We start from the raw sequence: 21572 nt of genomic DNA on the forward strand, positions 1-21572 counted from the left end.
TGATCAATCTGATTTCTGAACGATACTCTGGTACTGAGAGGACTGTGAAGTGTGGTGGTTCCATCTTTGACTTCTTTCCATTTGTTACTGGAGTTCATCATGGGTGTGTACTGGCCCTCACACTTTTCAGTGCTTGTATGGATTTGATTCTCAGAGGATGTGGGAGAGATCAATCTGTGGTGTGTCATTTGGGAATGTAAGGATCTCTGATCTTGATTTCACAGATGATGCAGTCATCTTTGCAGAGATGCTGGATATCCTTTTGGGGGCCCTCAAGGTGCTGAATGAAGAGTTGGAGCCACTGGGATTTGGGGTTCCTGGATCAAAACGAAGATCCAGGCTTTCAATGACATATTGGATTCTGATATCTTGTATGTACCTATTTATGGTGAGGAAGTTGAGGTTATTTTCCTTGGCAGTGATATTCATGTCTGCATGTTGTGAGCCAGAAGTCAATGGACGTCTGGGTCAGGCCAAGGGAGTCATGCATTCACAGGATCATGAGGTGGCGCTGTCAATTCTTATGCAGGAGGTCGAAAGTCTGAGTCTTTAAGTCCGTGGTGCTTCCAATCTTGCTCCATGGATGTAAGACTTGGATTCTGCCCAAGGATTTGAGATGACCTTGATTTCACAGATGATGCAGTCATCTTTGCGGAGACTTTAGATATCCTTTTGGGGGGCCCTCGAGGTGCTGAATGAGGAGTCGGAGCCGCTGGGATTATGCGTTTCCTGGGTCAAAACTAAGATCCAGGCTTTCAATGACATCTTGGATGCCGCTGTCTTGTCTGTGCCTGTTTGTGGTGAGGATGTTGAGGTCGTGGAGAGATTCACTTTCCTTGGCAGTGATATTCATGTCTCTGCCAGCTGTGAGTCAGAGGTCAATAGACGTCTGGGTCGGGCCTGGGGAATCATGGATTCACTGGATAATGGGGTGTGGCGCTGCCGGTACCTGTGCGGGAGGATGAAAGTCTGAGTCTTCAGGTCCTTGGTGCTTCCAGTCTTGCTCTATGGATGCGAGACTTGGACTCTGACCAAGGATCTGAGACGGAGACTTAATTCCTTTGGCACCAGGTCTCTTTGGAGAATCCTTGGCTATCGCTGGTCAGACTTTGTGTCCAACGAGCGGTTGCTGAGAGAGACTCAAATGAGATTTGTTACCTGCATAGTCCGTGAGCGTCAGCTGCGGCTGTATGGACATGTGGCTCGTTTTCCTGACGCTGATCCTGCTCACCAGATTCTTTCAGTGAGGGAGTCTCGTGAGTGGAGGAGGCCAGTGGGCCGATCACGTACCTCGTGGTTGCAGCAAGTTGATCAGCATCTCAAGGAGATGGGGATGGGCCAGGCATCTGCCTGGGGGATGGCCAGACGGAGGCCCCTAGAGTACCGGCAGAAAGTGGACGCAGCATCGCGCTGCTCCGGTGCATGCTCCCATTCCTGACATGACTATCAGTTATAGCAAGTAAAACTATAACAACACTCGGTAGAGCACATACCACTGATAGGCTTGATCTGCATCCAGACCTGAACCAAAATCTAATCAACTTGTTTTTGTCACCTACCCAACCCATCCATTAAGTTTTGTTATAATACATCAATAACTTTTTCACATATCTTTCTATATATCATCTTAGCACCATATCTTGTTGATAAAGAATAGCTTCAAAAAATCTTTTTCATTCCACTATCCAGATCTGGATCTTCACCAAAATCGAATCAATTCGTCCTTGTCGCACACCAAATTTCGTCTGAATCAATCCATAACCTTTTGAGATATCCTGCTCACAGATAAACATACGGAGGAAAAAACATAACCTTCATCCACCTTCATTGGCAGAGGTAATAAAATGATAATACTGTCATGGTATTTTCATATTTCATATTCGTGTAAATGTGTTTTAGGCGTACTGGGCAGCACAATGCTGTAGCTGTATCCAAGTTCCAATGCTGGCACAAACATCTCTCCATTGGTAATCGGTGGGAAAAAAGGAACAATGTTGTCATTCCGGTTGTGTCCAATTGGAGCAAGCTTCCGGGGCCAGGTAGATGAAGTACCAGAAGAATCTTGGAGCCAATGTTCAAACACTGCATCGACAAACACATGTAGCACCTGTTGGAATGATTGGGGAAGGGAGAGGTGGGGTCACATAAAAAAGGATTACACCACCTTCATCAATGGTTAAGTATATATTTGATAGTTTTGTCCAAGTCATGGACTCTATCTGTTCAGTTCCAAATACCGATGAGCATGTGCGATTGAACTGCCTTTTCGTCACTGGTGTGTAGTCTCGGCTGTTGAATTGCCCCCATTTGTGGTTCCTCATCACAGCTGAGTCAGTTATAGACTGGTCACCGCAGATAACGTGTTATGCCATTCGGGAATGAGCATGTGCTCATTAATCTTTGTCTCACCAAACAGAAAAGGTTGTTTGAGTAACAGAGAATTTTGATGTGATGTTCTCAGCGAACACAATGATGTTATTAAAACATTGTGATACCATTCTTTAATAAGGTTTGAAAAACATCATTAAGATTCATCATCAAAATAAAATTTACATTTTTTTTAAACGTTATTATGATTTTATGTATTAATATCATAAACGTTGAAATGTTTTAAACGTTTCAAGCGTGCAATGTTTTTTCTTTACAAGAGCAAGGCTCATGGAATAGCAAGGTTAAACTAACAGTGGTACAGCAGGCAATAATTGGGCACAACCAGCCAGGGAATAACGAGAGAGAGAGAGAGAGAGAGAGAGAGAGAGAGAGAGAGAGAGAGAGAGAGAGAGAGAGAGAGAGAGAGAGAGAGAGAGAGAGAGAGAGAGAGAGAGAGAGAGAGAGAGAGAGAGAGAGAGAGAGAGAGAGAAAAAAAAAAAAAAAAAAAAAAAAAAAGAAAGAGAACAGCAAATAAATGGGTTAGGGTCGGAAAGATTAGTGGGGGTAATAAAGATCATGGGTCAGGTTGGGGGATGACAAAAGATGATGGTGCACTACTTACTTGAAAACTGAACAGCCTCTGGAAGGCAGTTCCAAAGACAGGAGAAGTGAGGTGTGCAGAGAGCTTGGATTTTGGAAGTTTGAAAAAAAGGGGATTACTGGAAGAACATGTGCATCCTGGAGTTGCTATGTTCACCAAGAAACAAAAATGGAGAATTTCTGATTCTGATGTCCCGTAGTCTGTTAAAGAGCGTCGGTGCTGCCGAAGCAGTTTCTTGGCAAAGGTTACACTGGGTGGTTTGTCATTGCCTTCCCAGCAGTAATTAGTGCTGGAATAGGGAATTTGTTCAGGGTGCAGGCGATGGCTCGCATACTCTTCATGAAGGACACTATGGGATCTGTATCATCTACCAACTAAAGTTGGCAGACTGGACGCCCAGTTTAACGTCCATCCGAAGGATGGCACACACATTGATGAATCATCCACCCTGCCTGTGAAACACCATTTCATAGCTGGGTCAGGATTCAAACCGAGGCTGGACGGCTTTGAGGTGAGTGTGTGCACCTCTGGACTATCCTGCCAGCCCTATTGGAGAATGAATGTTGGAAAACAAAGATCACCAACCTGTATGTAATGTGAAAACAAGACCTTGTGCTTTGGCCTCATCACAATATATTCCAAAAGTATTGAGACCTTTGGACTCCACAAAATTCAGTAAACACACATGTGGGTATTGGGGCACCAGCCCATGTGGGAGATTATTACTCTATTGAGCAACAGACAAAGGTCTTGAAGGTTGTGAGTATCTCAGATTTTCCAAAGAAAGACATGCATCAATGAAGGATGTCCAGTTTGCGGCTGGCATTGGAGGTTAGGTTTGCAATGTGGTTGGTCCAGGAGAGGTCATGGCTGATGGTGAGGTCGAGAAGTTTAAGAGACTGAACCTCTTCCAGTAGCTGACCAACGAAAGAGACAGATGGGCTAATTTGACTATCATTCTGAAACAGGATGAGACAGTTAGATTTTCCACGATTAAAGGACATGTTTCATTTATCATACGAGCATCGAATCAATTCCACATCGGCAGAAAGTGATGCATAGTGCTTTCAGAAAGTATTCACAACCCTTGACTTTTTTCACATTTTGTTGTGTTGCAGCCTGAATTTAAAATGGATATTATTAAAATTTTTGTCCCTGATATACACAAAATACCTCATCATGACAAAGTGAAAACGTTTTTAGAATTTTTTACAAATTAATTAAAAATGAAAAGCTGAAGCGTCTTGAGTCAATAAGTATTCAACCCCTTTGCTATGACACTCCAAATTGAGCTCAGGTACATCATTTTCCTTTGATCATCCTTGAGATTTCTCCACAACTTGATTGGAGTCCACCTGTGGCCAATTCAATTGACTAGCAAAGTACCTGCCCAACGAGCGATCTTGTTCCAAGCATGCAACACGATCTTCTGAAGCATACCTTTATTTGGGTGGTGTATAGGCAAGTGGCAGCTCTGCATATGCAAAAATTAATAACCTGGTTTATGTGCATGAAGCAAAAACATACCTCCTGCTGAAAATTCAAAACACTTCACAGCACTGGAAAACGTGGGGACAACAATACTGCACTGTAAATGGTAGAGATTTGTAGTACCCTCCCCAACCTGGATGTGGCGCTACACGATACACATTTACATCGAGAATTTGTGTCCCCCCCTCCCCACCCACCCAAACCCCTAAGACCACCGGCGAAGATAAAAAAATACCCCGTTGCATTAATTGGAGTTATGCTGATCCTCTGTAGCAAGTCTGGATGCAATTGGCCCAGAACTGTAGGAGGAGTCGCATGACAAAGAAACCCACAAACAAACACACAAACACCAGTCTGTGAATTATAGTAAGGAATGGACATGATTTAGAAAGAAACACACCTTTCTATATTGGGTCCCACAGCTGACAGTGCATGTCAGAGCAGAAACTCTACCATGAAGTCCAAGGAAATGTCCGTAGAACCCTGAGATACAATTGTGAGGAGGCATAGATCTGGGGAAGGCTATAAAACAATTTCTAGAGTCTTAAAAGTTCCCAAGAGCACAGTGAGCTCCATCATTGGGAAATAGAAATAATATGGAACTATCCAGACTATTCATAGAGCTGGCTGTCTGACCAAATTGATCAACTGGGCATGAAGGACCTTGGTCACGGAGGCGAACAAGAACCCAATGACCACTAACAGAACTACAGAGTTCCTTGACTGAGATGGGAGAACCTGGTGGAAGAACAGTCTCTGCAGCACTTCACAAATCTAGGCTTTATGGGAGAGTGGCCAGACAGAAGCCACTCCAAAGTAAAAAAGCACGTGACAGCATGCCTGGAGTTTGCAAAAAGGCACGTGAAAGTCTGTGAGGGCATGAGGCTAAACATTCTGTGTCTGATTAGACGAAATTTGAACTCTTTGACCTGAATGCAAAGCGCTACGTCTGGCGGGAACTGAGCGCAGCTCATCACCCATCTAACACCAACCCTACCATGAAGCATGGTGGTGGCAGCATCATGCCATGGGGATACTTTTCAGTGGCAGGGACTGGAAGACCTGAAAGGATAGAGGTATCCATGAATGAAGCCAAATACAGGCAAATCCTTGAGGAGAACCTGCTTCAAAGTGCAAAAGACCTCAGACTGCAGTGAAGATTTAACTTTTAACAGGACAATGACCCAAAACACACAGCCAAAGTAACATTGGAATGGTTTCAGAACAAGAGCATGAAAGTCCTCGAGTGGCCCAGCAAAATCCCAGACTTGAATCCCATTGAGAATCTGCAGAAAGACTTGAAGATCTGTGGAATCTGTGTAAAGACTGTTCACTGACACTCCCCTTCCAACTTGACAGAGCTTGAGCAAATCTGCAAGGAAGAGTGAGAGAAACTCCCCAAATCCAGATGTGCAAAGCTGATACAGACAAACCCATGAAGATTCGAAGCTGTAATCACTGCCAAAGGTGCTTCGACAAGGTATTGCCTCAGGGGGCTGAATACTTGTGTAAATTAGCTATTTCTGTGCTTCATTTTCAATAAATTTGGAAACATTTCTAGAAACATCTTTACACTTTGTCATTATGGGGGTATTTTGCATAGATCGGTGACAAAGGTATTTAAATTAAATCCATTTTAAATTCAGGCAACAAAATGTGCAGAAAATGAAAACAAAATGTGTAGAAAAAAAAGAAAATGAAAAAAAAATACCAGATTCATACAACGAAAGAGAACACAAGTGATGACTTTAGGCAGGTAGAATAAAATAAAATAAAAAAAGACAACAAAATGTGACAGTCAAGGGGTGTGAATACTTGCTGAAGGCACTCTCAGTGCTGTCTGCCGAGCAGTCGGTTGGATTACTGCAGAACACAATGGGGAGTGATCTGAAAAAATAAAAAGAGGGTTTTCCAGATCGTGGGGATTGGGAGAGGTCCTTTATATAAACAAGCAACAAGACTGGGCCTAATAAGGTTTTGTGGTTTTTAAAACCTTACAAAACAATATTTTATTAACATTTGGCAACAACCTTTTTTAAATGTGAAGACGTTTTGGTTTTGCTACATTAAAAATAAAAATAAAAAAAAGTTCCTTGTCAATGTCCATTCGTTCTATGAGGTGATCAGGTGTGCAAGTGGCTGCCATACTTTTTTGGTTTCCTTGACATTGGTGAGAGCGTGTGCCGTTGGCATTAACGACAACAATGCTAGTTATGAGCATGTCTGTACCATTAGTCAGTATCTTGTAACTTAATGCATTTTATTCCCAATCCACAGATGAGGTCAGAATTGGGGTGGATGCCTCCATCAACTGTTAGTTTTTCTATCCGCTCTGCACAATGGAATTTGTGAATCCTTAATTTTGCCCATTCACATTCAAATTCCTGATAATCTAACTGTTCGAGAACACTTTCATCTTTAAACAGGATTTGGTGAATATGAAAAGTATCATTGCAGCCAAAAAAGTATTGTCGGGTTGATTAGCGTTGACCATAACACCGAGGGTATTTGACCCTCGCGAATGACAAAGCAATCTCTGAATTTATACTGCATTCAATAACCGTATGATTTTCCCAAAGGCTCGCTCAAATACAAACCAAATTTAGCGGTTGGTATGAATGCAGGAAGTCAGAAGGCGGAAAGACATTTCTTATAATAATTGGGGTTTTTTGATATGAGGGATGATTGGGTGAGGGGGGTTTCGGGGGAGGGGGTGTGAGGAAGGACAAGACACAATAAATAAATGAACAGATCTCACAGTTGACAGACACACAAATAGGGAAGAAAGGAGCACACAAACTTATGTACAGTGAAGCTAAACCCCGCTCATGGTGCCAAAATACCGGATTCATACAACGAAAAAGAACACAAGTGATGACTTTAGGCAGGTAGGCTGTCCTTGGCTCCACCATGATCCGTGGTTTTGGAGGCTGGTACAGCATAGGATGAAGACAAGAGGATGGTGTTGAGATGATGTCGGCAGTTTCTCAGCGTTCCATCCGTGGAAAGCAGAGGCAGAGGAAGTGTCTTGTATGTTTCCTGGAAGTCCAAGCCTAGTTTTGCATGAATGTGGCTTTATAACCTCAAGGGATGCCCTTATGCATGGTAGATTGCTCTTATTGGACACCTGCTACCAGTGTGCAGCACTGCCTTTCACGTCATCCCACCCCACTCCAGGGCTCTACGGCTCACTCCTCCAACCTGGCCTGCATTCCTTTGTCAAACAGCCCATGTTGTCATTGCCATTTAACAAGCTTGTAGGACTTTTCTGGTTCTTTCATGCCACATGCCGCAAGATCTCCATCTGCCTGTGCAGAATGTCCAACACAATACAACCTTACCCTAAACTTCCACATGGTTTTCAATTACTGCTTCCTTGGTGCACATTTTCCTGTACAACTTACCTCTGACAGATCCCTGTTATAACTGTAAATCTAAACTACTTGAACACACGGAACATGTTATTCTTCGCACTTTCCAACGACTGGTCCTCACTCCCCCTTTCATGTCACTATATATTGCACAAGAGAAATGCAAAGGGATTTTATTGTGCTTTATCACAAATCAAGTCATTGTTTGTATGATTAGAATGAAATGAGGTTGGATTGAAGTTTTTCCTGCACACAGCCATAGATATGATGAATGTGAATTGGATGTGATTAAACAGTCAAACTTGTCACTCACCACAAATACTGGATCATTTGCTGCAATGTGTGGTTTGCTGGCAGTGCCGTTCAGGAAGGCATGCACTAGGTTGTGCAGACTGCTGATTCCAGGCGCAAATGAACCATTTGCTGATGCAAACCCCTCGAGAGAGTTTCTACATACACAAGCAGATGTATATGCACACATTCATACATGTACACATACACGTATGTGCATAAACACACATGCATACATGTGCACCCATATGCTGCATACTCACACACACTACATGGCCAAAACTATGCGGACACCCCTTCTAATTAGTGGATTCAGCTATTCCAGCTACACCCATTGCTGACAGGTGTATAAAATGAAGCACACAGCCATGCAATCTCCATAGGCAAACATTGGCAGTATAATGGGTCAAGCTGAAGAGCTCAGTGACTTTCAACGTGGCACAGTCATAGGATGCCACCTCTCCAACAATTCAGTTCACCAATTCTCTGCCCTGTTGGAGCTGCCCCGGTCAACTGTAAATGCTGTTATTGTGAAGTGGAAATGTCTAGGAGCAATAACAGCTCAGCCACGAAGTGGTAGGCCACACAAGTTCACAGAATGGGATCGTCGAGTGCTGAAGCATGTAACATGGAAATATCGTCCGTCGTCGGTTGCAACACTCACTACCGAGTTCCAAACTTACTCTGGAAGCAACGTCAGCACAAGCACTGTTCGTCGAGAGCTTCACAAAATGGGTTTCGATGGCCGAGCAGCCGCACACAAGCCTAAGATCACCTTGCGCAATGCCAAGCGTCGGCTGGAGTGGTGTAAAGCTCACCACCATTGGACTCTGGATCAGTGGAAACACGTTCTCTTGAGTGATTAATCATGCTTCACCATCTGGCAGTCTGACGGATGAATCTGGGTTTGGCGGATGCCAGGAGAACGCTACCTGCCCGGATGCATAGTGCTAACTGTAAAGCTTGGTGGAGGAGGAATAATGGTCTGGGGCTGTTTTTCTTGGTTCCGGCAAGGCCCCTTAGTTCCAGTGAAGGGAAATCCTAACACTACAGCATAAAATGACATTCCAGACGATTCTGTGTTTCCAACATTGTGGTAAGAGTTTGCGGAAGGTCTTTTCCTGCTTCAGCATGACAATGTCCCCATGCACAAATCGAGGTCCATACAGAAATGGTTTGTCGAGATTGGTGTGGAAGAACTTGACTGGCCTGCACAAAGCCCTGACCTCAACGCCATCAAACACCTTTGGAAGGAATTGGAATGCCGACTGCGAGCCAGACCTAATCACCCAACATCAGTGCCCGACCTCACTAATGCTGCTGTGGCTGAATGGAAGCAAATCCCTGCAGCAATATTCCAACTTGTAGTGGAAAGCCTTCCCAGAAGAGTGGAGGATGTCCTGGAAGAAAAATAATTATATTCATGTATTCTCAATTATGTTCACTTGTTGAATTGTTGCTGGTACTTCATAAATTTAATTTTTGTACCATAGTCAAATTGGCTGTCAGTAATGTTTCCCTTTTCCCAACAGTCTTTTGACCTCCATATTGATAAAAGGAATATCTTCCTATGAAAAAAGGTCTTGCTCACTGCATAGAAACAGGGTGACCTGGTTGTTAACACTGCAAACTTTTGCCATGAGTGTATTATTCTCTCCCTCCCACCCAAAGTGGCCACGTATTGAAGTTCAGAGTTCTTTAGCGTTGTGCTTATCAGCTCATCCCATGGTTGAATTGCCAAATGTCTCACCCTCCCATTTTTTGGATGTCAAATTGTGTATGAGAGTGATAGCTTCGGACTTCTAGTTAGTGAAGTACGTTCGAATGTTTCAGTGAATCATTGAATGTTCTTCCTCCATATATACGAAATTAAAGATCCTCTTTTGGTATACTGATCCACTGTGGAAATTGAGTATTTTTTCCTTGATTGAGAAATTGAGAAAGGCAGTGCTGCACACTGGTAGCAGCAGAATTTTTGTTCCGCTAATTTTTCATCGCTTGATAAGCGTATTCGGACGATGTATTCAACGCAATAAATAGTTTGAAAATTGTTCAACCTAAAAAATAATTTCCCCCCTGAAATCCGAAAATTTCCCCCCAGGGGGAAATATCCCCCAGGTTAAGAATTACTGACTGAGGCAAACACACCCATGTGCGTGCGTGTGCAAAACACACACACACACGCACACTTTTAATTAATCGTGCAGTATCGGCTATTCCTAAGATATATAATTTAAAGGATTGCTGTAAATGATGTTAACTTTCATAATATCCTACAGTATATTTAACCTTATTAAATTGTAAACCTCAAAACATGGTTCTCTCACCTGAAGGACGGCCCTTAACCTGTAAGCAATTGACTCGTTTCCCAACTGCATGGATCATAAGCTGGGTACCATTCTTCCTCGAGGTTTCGATCCTTTCAGGCCAGAACTTCTCCAAAGAGCGGATCCACAACTTATTGATGGCAGTTCACTGTCATATCATGTAATCTTCCAGTTCCATCCGCACTTGGGATCTTTAATTTCGGTTCATCCTCCCCTAACTCAACCCAGTGGCTTCAAAGTTATGCTGTTTCTTTCCCTGTATTCTCTCGTCTTTTCCCATTCATTCATTTGCTTGCTTGTTCCATCCACCTCTTTCTCTGCTCCTACACTCAGTGTGTACAGTGGCCTGAAAAAGTATTCACCCTGACCAATAATGCCACACTTGTATGAATTATGTAGAAACAATTTTTACAAATAAACTTTTTTATTCATAAGTGAAGAAATCAAGCTAAACACTGTTATAGTCGAAGGAGGTTACATGTCAGGAATACCTGCAAAACACAAGTGCAAATCTAATTTCACTGGTTGCAAAAGTATTCAGCCCCTGAGGTCAGCACTTGGTGGAAATGCCTTTTGCAGCAATGACTGCGATGAGTGTTTTTCTCGACCACAGAGGTCTCCACTCCACTGGTTTGCACAGTGAGATGGTGAAATCTTTACCCATTCTTCACGTGAAAATTGCTCTAGTTCTGCCAAGTTTGATGGGGATCGTCGATGGGCTGCAATCTTCAAGTCTCCCCATAAATGTTCAATTGGGTTCAAATCAGGACTTTGACTGGGCCACTCAAGAACATTTATTTTCTTCTTATTCAGCCATTCCAGTGTGGCTTGAGGTTTGTGCTTCGGCTCATTGTCCTGCTGATAATGTGAATCTCCTTCCCAGTTTCATAGTAATGGCTGACTCGGGCAGGTTTTCATCAAGGATTCTCCTGTACTTTGCACCATGCATTGTCCCTTCTATCCTGACAAGCTTGCCAGTCCTTGCTGATGAAAAACAGCCTCATAACATGATGCTGCCACCACCATGCCTGACAGGAGGGATGGTGTTGACTGGGTGATGTTAGGCTTACGCCAGACGTAATGCTTCGAATTTCGACCAAAAAGTTTAATTTTTATCTCGTCTGACCACAAACCGTTTCTCCACATGCCTGCAGTATCATTAAGATACTTTTTGGCAAACTCCATACGAGCCTTTATCTGTCTTTTTCGGTAATGGCTTCTTTCTTGCCACCTGTCCACAGAGGCCAGCTTTGAGAAGGGAATGGGACATAGCTGATTGATGAACATTGACCCCCATCTCAGACAGAGATCTTTGCAGAGCTTTCAGTCATTATTGGATTTATAGTAACATCCTGAACCAGTTTTCTGCTGGCTCGGCTGCTGAGTTGGGATGGGTGACTTGATATGGGTAGAGTCTGGGTGGTATGATATGTCTTCCACTTCTTTATAAAGGATTTCATCGGACTCAAAGGGGTAATGAGTGACATTAAAATCTTATCACCCTCTTCTGAACGGTGCTTCTCCACCACTTCAGGTTTGACTTCCTTGGTCTTCATGTTTGCCTTGTTGGTTGACCAAGTGAGTTACACCTTAAAACTCCTTAGATAAGTGGGGAGCCTATTTTTTTTTAACTAAACCATTGATTACATACAGGAGAAACCAATTACACTGATGTTATAACCATTCAACAAATAATTTGTTCCTGAAATGATTTTGGGTTAATTATGGAAAGGGTTTGAATACTTATGCAACTGAGAATCATCTGATTTTCTCTGTTAATCAAACTTATTTACATTTTGGCTGCATTTTTTAGCTTTATCACTTTCGAGGAGTTTGTGAAGACCATATATGTTAAGTTTGATTTGAAAGCATCATGAAATAAGCTCAGGTTATTGAAAAGTTAGAAAAAAGTGAAAACTTTGGAGGTGGGTGAATACTTTTGAAGGCCACTGTATTTAATCCCATACTTTTGAAGGCCACTGTATTTAATCCCATACTTTTGAAGGCCACTGTATTTAATCCCATACTTTTGAAGGCCACTGTATTTAATCCCATACTTTCGAAGGCCACTGTATTTAATCTCCGTCACCTCGTTCTTCCACAATACAAGATGTTTTAAACCAAAGAGAAAAACATAATGCACATGAAAATAAGTGTCGTGCACCATGATGAGAATTTACGTCACATTATTAAATTGATTGTGTGCGGTTGAACATTACTGGTCGTGTGCAGCAAAGTGCATTGCACATGTCATGTGTGATTACCAAGGGGAAACGCTTCAATTTCTATTTCTGTCCCTGGACAGTTATTATTCATTGCTGCTTCACACGTGAAAAGGTCTACTGTGAACAATAAAGGATTATTAATGTTACTGTTCCAACTAAACATCTTCCTCAACCACTGATGTGCAGCAGTGTCATCGTTTATGATAATCATCCTCAAGGCCTATTAATTTTTCAAGATGGTCAAACTGTGGTCGACCAACACAATCCTGGATACAATGCTTTCGAAATGAAGTTGTAATCAAACTGGCAGCTTTACAAATGCATTCATGAACCCACCCAGTTTTATATACTACAATTTAAGGACAATTAGTCCTGTACTAACTACATTGGCTGCATGAAAAATGTCTCACCAATCTACACTGGTATACATACCATTCACCAAACCCGGGTGCGATTTGTAAAATTTCCAGTGGGGAAGGGGGGGGGGGAGGATAAAATTGACAGGCATCATTGGGTTTTTTTTAATTTAATTTCTGACTTTTACGACCATCAAGCTATACATAGTAGCGACATAAAGCTGAAAAGTCACATAACAATTAAAATATAGCCCCTTGGGGGACTGACGGCTATTTCCCCAACAGGCGAGGTGAAAATGAGGGATTAGGGAGAAATTGCCATTGCCACCCTTCCTGAAATGGTACAGTCATGGGGAGCACAACTTAAGTTAACGGCATGGGCCTTATTATGAATGAAGAGTTTTGTCAGCATCTGGCCATCGGTTTCTGAGATTAAAAAATAAATTACTTGAATTTGAGGCAAAACCCCACCGTTTCAGTCTCTTATGGGGAGCGGATCAAGATGGGGAGCACAACCCCATGAAGACCTGACTGTCCTGATGCATCATACCAAATTTTGTCCATTTTGTGAGAAGATGTTTAAGTCAATTGTTAATGGACGTACGGACAGACGCCTGACACTGGGACCCACTCTCCGAGATTATTTCAGAAAAAAATAACTTAAATATATCAGGAATACATTTCTAACACTGAAAAAAAAGTAATGAAACAATAATCGTTTAACTATTTAAGCGATACATGGACAGATTCCAAACGTATTATGCCTTGAGTCAAAGTTTGACAGGCCAACAATTGATATATATATATATATATATATATATATATATATATATATATATATATATATATATATATATATATATATATATTTTTTTTTTTTTTTTTTAAATGTCAGACCGAAATACTGCAACTCAATGATGATGATTTAGTCGATTTTCATTGGTTACTTTGCTGTGCTTCATCACGTACAGTTTTGTAAGATGATAACGGATAAGTGGAATCACATACAATCCACTTTATTCAGCCGAACAGAATGAACCGGATCCAGTGAAAGCAAATTCCATTGCACTTTTTAAAATCATGTTTACCACAATGTTCAGCTGATCTTATACTGTTTGTGTGTGCTTAGAACAAGATTTGTAAAAACAGTTTGTGCTCAAAAAGGATGCAGTGTACATTTATCATTTTGATATATTCAGACGTTTAAATTTTTTAATGTCAGACTTTGTCAGGTCAGGTCAGATGAGATCTGTGACTTGCAGCAGGTACCATATAAACCTGTACTAACCTGTTCCATGGTCGGGTTGTCGGTGAATAAACTGTCTCCCCCACCAAGTTTCTTGGTGAGGAGGGTGTTTGGATATGGACACCCAGCAGGATTAAAAATAAAACCTGTCAAAGGGCGGAGGAGCTCCTTGTGAGCCAACGGCCATCCGTATCTCGTGCCCAACTGTGTCTGTGGATGTCCTCCTGCAGTTGGGTTACTTTTTATGAGGAGGTTGGCGACAAGATTTGCACTCCAGCCATCGTAAAACCCTTTATTCCACAAAACATACCAAAAGCATAAAAAATATCTGAAAGCCCACTCCGTGGGAGTACCTCCTGTGCAGCTTCCCTTCACAGGGCAGCTCACCGGATGACGGGATTGGGGCAAAGCCTTTGGGACCCCAAATCTTTGATAATAGGAGGGAAACCACAAGGTAAGCTTCCCGGGTCAGATTGCAGTAATGTGTGTCGGGGTGGTGCTGAGGTGTCGTCCACCAGACGGCGGTCTCTTTGGGTTAACCTGAGGCGGTCCCTTCGGGTGGGTGCTTGGAATGTCCAATCCCGAACAGAGGATGACCACCTGTCTCTGTTATCATCTGAGCTCAAGCGTTTGGACATCGGTATTGCAGCTCTCTCTGAGGTTTGGAGACCGGATTGTATCGAGATAATGGTGGGTGCTAACACCTACTATTGGTCTGGTCGCAATGATGGTTACCATGCCCAAGGAGTTGCTGTTGCTGTGTCCAATAAGCTGATTCCAATGATAAGTGAGGTCACACCGGTCAATGAGTGTATTATGAGATTAAGGATTCATCACTCCTTGGGTGTCATTTCCCTGGTCTCTGTATATGCTCCGACTGAGGCGAGTGATCTCACCGTGAAGGATGCATTCTATGCCACGCTCGAATCTGTGGTTGATAAGTGCACCAGGTGAATTACTCTTCTCCTCTTCGGGGATTTCAATGCATCGACTGGAACTGATAGGGACGGTTATGAGACGTGTGTTGGTCCCCATGGGTCAGGAACTGTGAACCAGAATAGCACTAAGTTCCTTCACTTTGCAAGAAGTCATGGACTGAGGGTGGCTGGTTCATGGTTTCAGTGCCCACAGACTCATCGCTGGACTTGGTATTCCAACACTGGCGGTGTGGCAAAGGAGATTGACCATGTCCTCGTTGACGGTCGCTGGAGGATGATCCAGAACTGCAGGGTCTACCAGTGTGCTCACTTCCTCAATACTGCCCACCGGCTTGTTGTAGCAACTCTGAAGTTTCAGCTTAAATCCAGTAGAATGGTACCATCCCAGCCGAGTCTGGATGTTGGCAAGCTCAAGGATGAGAGGGTATCTGAGGAGTTGCGAACAAGCTGAGTGGAGATTTGGAGGTCTGGATGCTTTGGGGTATCCTGAAGAGTTGTGGAGTGTCTTCAAGACCACCATCCTTGATTTTGCTTGTAGATGTCTTGGAACTCACCATTGCGCAAAGAAGAATTTTGTCTTTCAAGGGACACTGGATACTATTGACCAGAGTCACAAGGCCAGGATGATTGGCAGAGCTGAGCTGTTCAGGGAGTTGAGGCATAAAACTGGACGTGTGCCAAGGGTGGACAAGGAGGCCTATGTGCGAGGAATCTGTGAGGGGGTAGAGCATCAACTGCAATCAAGTGATTCACGTCCTACTTACAGGGGAATTCGCGCATTGCGTTCCTCCAACCCCTTACCTCAGTTAGAGCAGAGGGTGGTGGGCTCTTGACAGAGGAGTCCGAAGTGAAGGCCAGCTAGGCCAGTTACTTTGAGCGGCTGTACCAGGCTGACACACCAGCTGTTGAGTTGGATATCAGGGGTGTTACTATCCCTATTGCTGCCCCTCCAATCAACTGTGGTTCACCTTCCTTTGTGGAAACACAAGCTGCTGTGAACTGGTTGAAATGGGATAAAGCTCCAGGGATCTGTGGCATTCATGCTGAACTTCTCAAGGCTGGTGGAAGAGCTGTATTTGTGTTGTTTCATACAGTTCTGTGCTCTGCCTGGAACACAGGCATCATCCTAACTGACTGGAAGAGGGGCCTTGTTGTCCCTCTCTGGAAAGGGAAGGGTGATCACCAAGACTGCAACAACTACCGAGGGGTGACACTGCTCTCAGTGCTGGGCAAGGTCTTTGCTCGGATAATTATTGATAGGGTTCTCCACCATCTGCTTGAGCACCAACGTCCAGAACAGTCAGGCTTTACACCAAAGAGGTCAATGATTGACCATATCCTTGCTCATTGGGTCCTCACTGAACGAAGACGAGAGTTTCGGCATGGGCTGCTTGCAGCCTATGTTGATCTCTGTAAAGCGTTCGATTCGGTGAATCGGGATGCCCTCTGGAGCATTCTTGGTCTTCGTGGGGTGCCACCAAAACTGATCAATCTGATGTCTGAACTATACTCTGGTACCGAGAGTATTGTGAGATGTTGTGATACCATCTCTGACTTATTTCCAGTTATTACTGGAGTTCGTCAGGAGTGTGTACTGGTCCCCACACTTTTCAGCACTTGTATGGACTGGATTCTGGGAGGATGTCGGAGAGATCAAGCTGCGGTGCATCGTCTGGGAATGTCAAGATCTCTCACCTTGATTTCGCAGATGATGCAGTCATCTTTGCGGAGACTCTGGATATCCTTTTGGGGCCCTTGAGGTGCTCAATGAGGAGTCAGAGACACTGGGAATACAAGTTTCCTGGGTCAAAACTGTGATCCAGGCTTTCACTGACATCTTGGATGCTGCGATCCTGTCTGTACCTGTTTGTGGTGAGGTTGTTGAGGTCACGGAGAGATTCACTTTCCTTGGCAGTGATATTCATGTCTCTGCTGGCTGTGAGCCAGAGGTTAACAGATGTCTGGGTCAGGCCTGGGGATTCATGGATTCACTGGATCATGAGGTGTGGAGCTGCCAGTACCTGTGTGGGAAGATGAAAGTCCGAGTCTTCAGGTCCTTGGTGCTTCCAGTCTTGCTCTACGGATGTGAGACTTGGACTCTGATCAGGGATCTGAGACAGAGGCTTAATTCCTTTGGTACCAGGTCTCTTCGGAAAATCCTTGGCTATTGCTGGTTAGACTTTGTGTCCAATGAGCAGTTGCTGAGAGAGACTCAAATGAGAGAGAGACTCCCCGTCCCATCCCCATCCCTCTCCCTTCCACAGTTCACCTGTGTCTGTTCCCCAATGTTTTGTCCCTTCCACTCCCGCCCCTCTTGTCTCATGCCTCCTTGCTGTGAGTTGTGTGTTAGCTCTCATACGAGCCTCGACCAAAGTATACAAAAAAAAAAAAAAATGAGATTTGTTACCTGCATAGTCCATGAGTATCAGCTGTGGCTCTATGGACATGTGGCTCGTTTTCCTGACGCTGATCCTGCTCAATAGATTCTCTCAGCGAGGGAGCCTCGTGAGTGGAGGAGGCCAATGGGCTGGCCCCGTGCCTCATGGTTGCAGCACGTTGATCAGCATCTCAAGGAGATGGGGATTTGTCCAGGCATCTGACTGGAAGATGGCCAGAGGGAGGCCCCTGGAGTACTGGCAAAAAGTGGACGCAGCGACGCGCTGCTCCAGCACATACTCTTCTACCTGACCTGACCTGACCTTTTTTCAAATTTCATGAATTTTATCACCATTTCGACAAAATCTTTTGACAGGTTAGGGGATGGGGGTATAAATTTATCCCCTCTCTCAGGAATGGCAATTTCAAGTGCACTCCCAAGGATAAAAATAAATAAATAGGACCACTGGACCTGTAGCTTATCTGGGCCCTGGCCTAATGTTGTAACCCAAATTTGGTAGCATTCTGACTGGTGGGTCTGGTGAGGAAGATTTTTGAAGGAATTTATGCCATTTTCCCAAAAATTTAAGAAGTCTGGCATTTTGACACTTCCGGCCACATAATCGGCATGAGCTCTGTAATTTAACATGTCTACCCTGGCCTAATGTTGTAACTAAAATTTGGTAGCATTCTGATTGGTGGGTCTGGAGAAGAAGGTTCTTTCACGAATATTCGTGACCACCATTTTGACACACTTCCGGTCAAGTGATCAGCATAGGCTCCACAATTTAACATCAGGACCTTGTACTAATGTTGTAACCCAAATTTGGTAGCATTCTGACTGGTGGGTCTGGAGAAGATTTTTGAAGAAATTTAGAGTCAGCCATTTTGACCTCCTTCAAGTCATGTGACCAAAACGAGCCTTGCAATCCCTGTTACAGTCAGGAGCAGAACATTGCTGCTAAATTTCAGCCAATGAACTTGAAATAGGGGACGGACGGATGGACGGAGCACGATGACAATACCTTATTTGGAATTCCAATTCCAGAGAATCTAAAGAAAAACAGAGCCAGGGAAATGCCCTCCCCCTCTGATGCCTCCCATCCCCCTCCAACTCCCCACCCCTCCAGGTCAAAATGCACCCTGCACCAAACCCGATCAACAATGTACACTGGTATACAAGTCATTCACCAAACCCAAAAATGAAACATGGAAGTACCCAAAGTTGTTTGGCCATAAATAATTTGCATCCATAATTCCCCAAGGATTCATAACACCCAGTTTTCCCTCATTGAGATTGAGCACCTGAAGCTGTTGCGTGAGTTGATGAAGAAGGGTTCGGTGTCCACCGACCGCAAGGAGAGGCAGCTGGCCAGGTCAGCAATGGATGGAAGGTGTTGCAACTTGGGATTACGGCGTAACGGCTTCTCTCCCGTTCCATTACAGAGCGTCACATGATCATTGTAATCATCCATGCTTGTGCACAGGTAAAAGAGTCCCAAAGTACAATCAATATCGGCATTAATACAATCAATGAAATATGCACAAATATAAGTAACAAGTAATAAAAACGTTTTTTTTTTTTTTTTTTACCTCAGCCACCGAAGGTGAAGGAGGTTGGTTATGTTATCACCCCTGTCTTTTGGGTAGTCAATCTATCTACCCTTATTGTCAGTATTTCCGTCAATATGTTTGTCTGTCTGTTGGGTAGTCGATCTCGTCGAAAAAAGAAAAAATTCAAAATTTTTTTTTTTTGAGATTTGTTCTCCCCTTATTATCAGTATTTAAAATGGCGATTTCAGTTAATACAATGGCGATTTCGATGAAACTTGGTTGGTAGGTTCATACCATGTCTTAGTTGTGTGCAAATGAGAACCGTTGCTATGGACACCACCGTTGCCTAGCAAAGGGACTTTGAAATTTTTGAAAAATCATAAAAAAATTGTTTTTTCGAAAATCAAAAATCAGGCCACGAGTGACTGTGGGCAGTACATTAAGCCATATTGTCAAAAATTTCCAGCCGGATCCTATGAAAACTGTCGGAGAAGATAGACTTTGAATGAACCCTGGTCGAAAACAATAAAAAAAACGAAGTTCGTTATATCTCAGAGACTATGAGTCAGATATACATGAAACTGGTATGGTATGTCCCAGTTATGTGTGAGAAAAAACCGTTGCAATGGACCCCTCCGTTGCCTAGCAACGGCCGAACAACCTCTAAATGTGGGGGTATTTTAACGAAAAAACAATCTGCAGCATTAACCCTTGAAGCTAGAATCATGAATTTTCTTGTGCTTAATCCTCAGGTCATTCCCCATCGAACGGGCCCATCGCGTCAGGTTATATTGGGTAGTCAAACTACCCATGTCCGCCTACCGGCTTGTCTATTTGTTTGTCTGTCTGTGTGCAGGATATCTCAAAAAGTTGTGGAAGGATTCAGACGAAACTTGGTGGACAGGTTTGGTGTGTGACAAGGACGAATTGGTTCAATTTTGGTGAAGATCCGAATCCAGATCTGAATACGAGAATTATTTAATTTTCAAAGTGATTCTTCACCATTGAGAGGTAGGGCCAAAAACGATATAATACTGTATAGCATGATATTTCAAAAATGTATTTGGCCCGATATGTTCTCATGGATCAGACATTACGTGGCAGAGGTATGCGCTCTACCGAGTACCCTTCTCGTTTAGAAATGTTGTAGTACATATTTTATAGAAGATCTCACATTCTAAATAGTAAGTAATTTTATCGAAATATGTGTGGGTTGTTTCTGTCACCGACTTCCTGATAATATTCCACTGTTAATCACACCAGAAGAGGTCTGATTGGGCAAATGTGTCCAGCAGCCCCGCCAAGCCTTGAGACACATTTGACAGTGGTAGTCCCGCCCATCAGGCTGATTGACAATCGTAGTCCCGCCCACCATCAGGCTGATTGACAGTCGTAGTCCCGCCCACCATCAGGCTGATTGACAGTCGTAGTCCCGCCCACCATCAGGCTGATTGACAGTCGTAGTCCCGCTCACCATCAGGCTGATTGACAGTCGTAGTCCCGCCCACCCCTCCTTCCCATTCCTTCACAAGGGAATACAGTTTTGTGTACTTTTCGTGAAATCTTTTCAAGCTATTAAAATTTCAAGCCACACCAAGTAAAACTCTGTCGGATGGCCATTGCCATTGAGAGAGGCAGCTCGGAAATGCGCCGTCTGAAGATGATTATTGTTATGACGATGATTATGAATGAGAAGATTTTCCAGTTTTGACCAATCTTGGATTTTTGCTTTTGGCATTGTCTGGAATACTGAAAAGTGATCCTTGCTGAGACGATGAGCAGAACAGACCAGGTAGGCTGTCATATGTAGCCGAAGCTACTTTTTGGAGAAGATACTCCAACTTTAGTTTTGTATATAGCAGGTGGGACCGACATTTTTTTCTGCGCCATCCCTACGTAGAGAGTACGAGTCCTGACGCACTCTGATACAGAGTGTCCCAAAAGTAGGATAGTGATTTTGATTTGGAATAATTGGTAAATGCCAATGCCTAACAATGTGATTTTCCCCCTTCCCAGATTGATGTGCTAACCCTAGAGATTTACCATGAATGTATGGACAGATTAAGAACGTGCTGCAATTGTTCAACCACACTTTACAAATGGTAATTAAATTGTTCAAGCACAGTGAGCACACACACAGATCACTCCACGAGGTTTGGAACACCCTGTACAAGGAAAAAGCCATGTAAACTCACCCCCACTCTTTCCCTTTATTCTTCTATCTATCTATACATAAAATGGAGCAAGTGTATGTGATTATGTATGTATGTTTGTAAGTATGTATGTATGTTTGTATGTTAGTATGTATGTGCGTATGTATGTAAGTTTGTATGTATGTGCGTATGTATGTGTGTATGTAAGTTTGTATGTATTTATGTTTGTAAGTATGTATGTAAGTTTGTAAGTATGTATGTATGTTTGTATGG

At 43.3% G+C, this 21572-nt stretch overlaps 1 protein-coding gene across 4 annotated transcripts in view; it reads right to left on the bottom strand.

Annotated features, from left to right (window-relative positions):
• The window catches only part of DCT (dopachrome tautomerase), an 80818-nt gene that overhangs the window by 45389 nt on the left and 13857 nt on the right, over positions 1–21572 (bottom strand). For all 4 annotated transcript variants that reach the window (XM_085854089.1, XM_085854088.1, XM_085854091.1 and 1 more), the window contains 3 exons: positions 18898–19068; positions 8147–8282; positions 1906–2107 (listed from right to left, as the gene is read on the bottom strand). In XM_085854089.1, coding sequence (XP_085710215.1) covers positions 1906–2107; positions 8147–8282; positions 18898–19068 — 509 coding nt within the window. The remainder of the gene's footprint in view (positions 1–1905; positions 2108–8146; positions 8283–18897; positions 19069–21572) is intronic.

The sequence above is a fragment of the Eptatretus burgeri genome, chromosome 14, assembly GCF_056783735.1.
Source record: "Eptatretus burgeri isolate ZD-2024b chromosome 14, Ebu_testis_v1, whole genome shotgun sequence".
In the NCBI taxonomy this organism is placed as follows: Eukaryota; Metazoa; Chordata; class Myxini; order Myxiniformes; family Myxinidae; genus Eptatretus; species Eptatretus burgeri.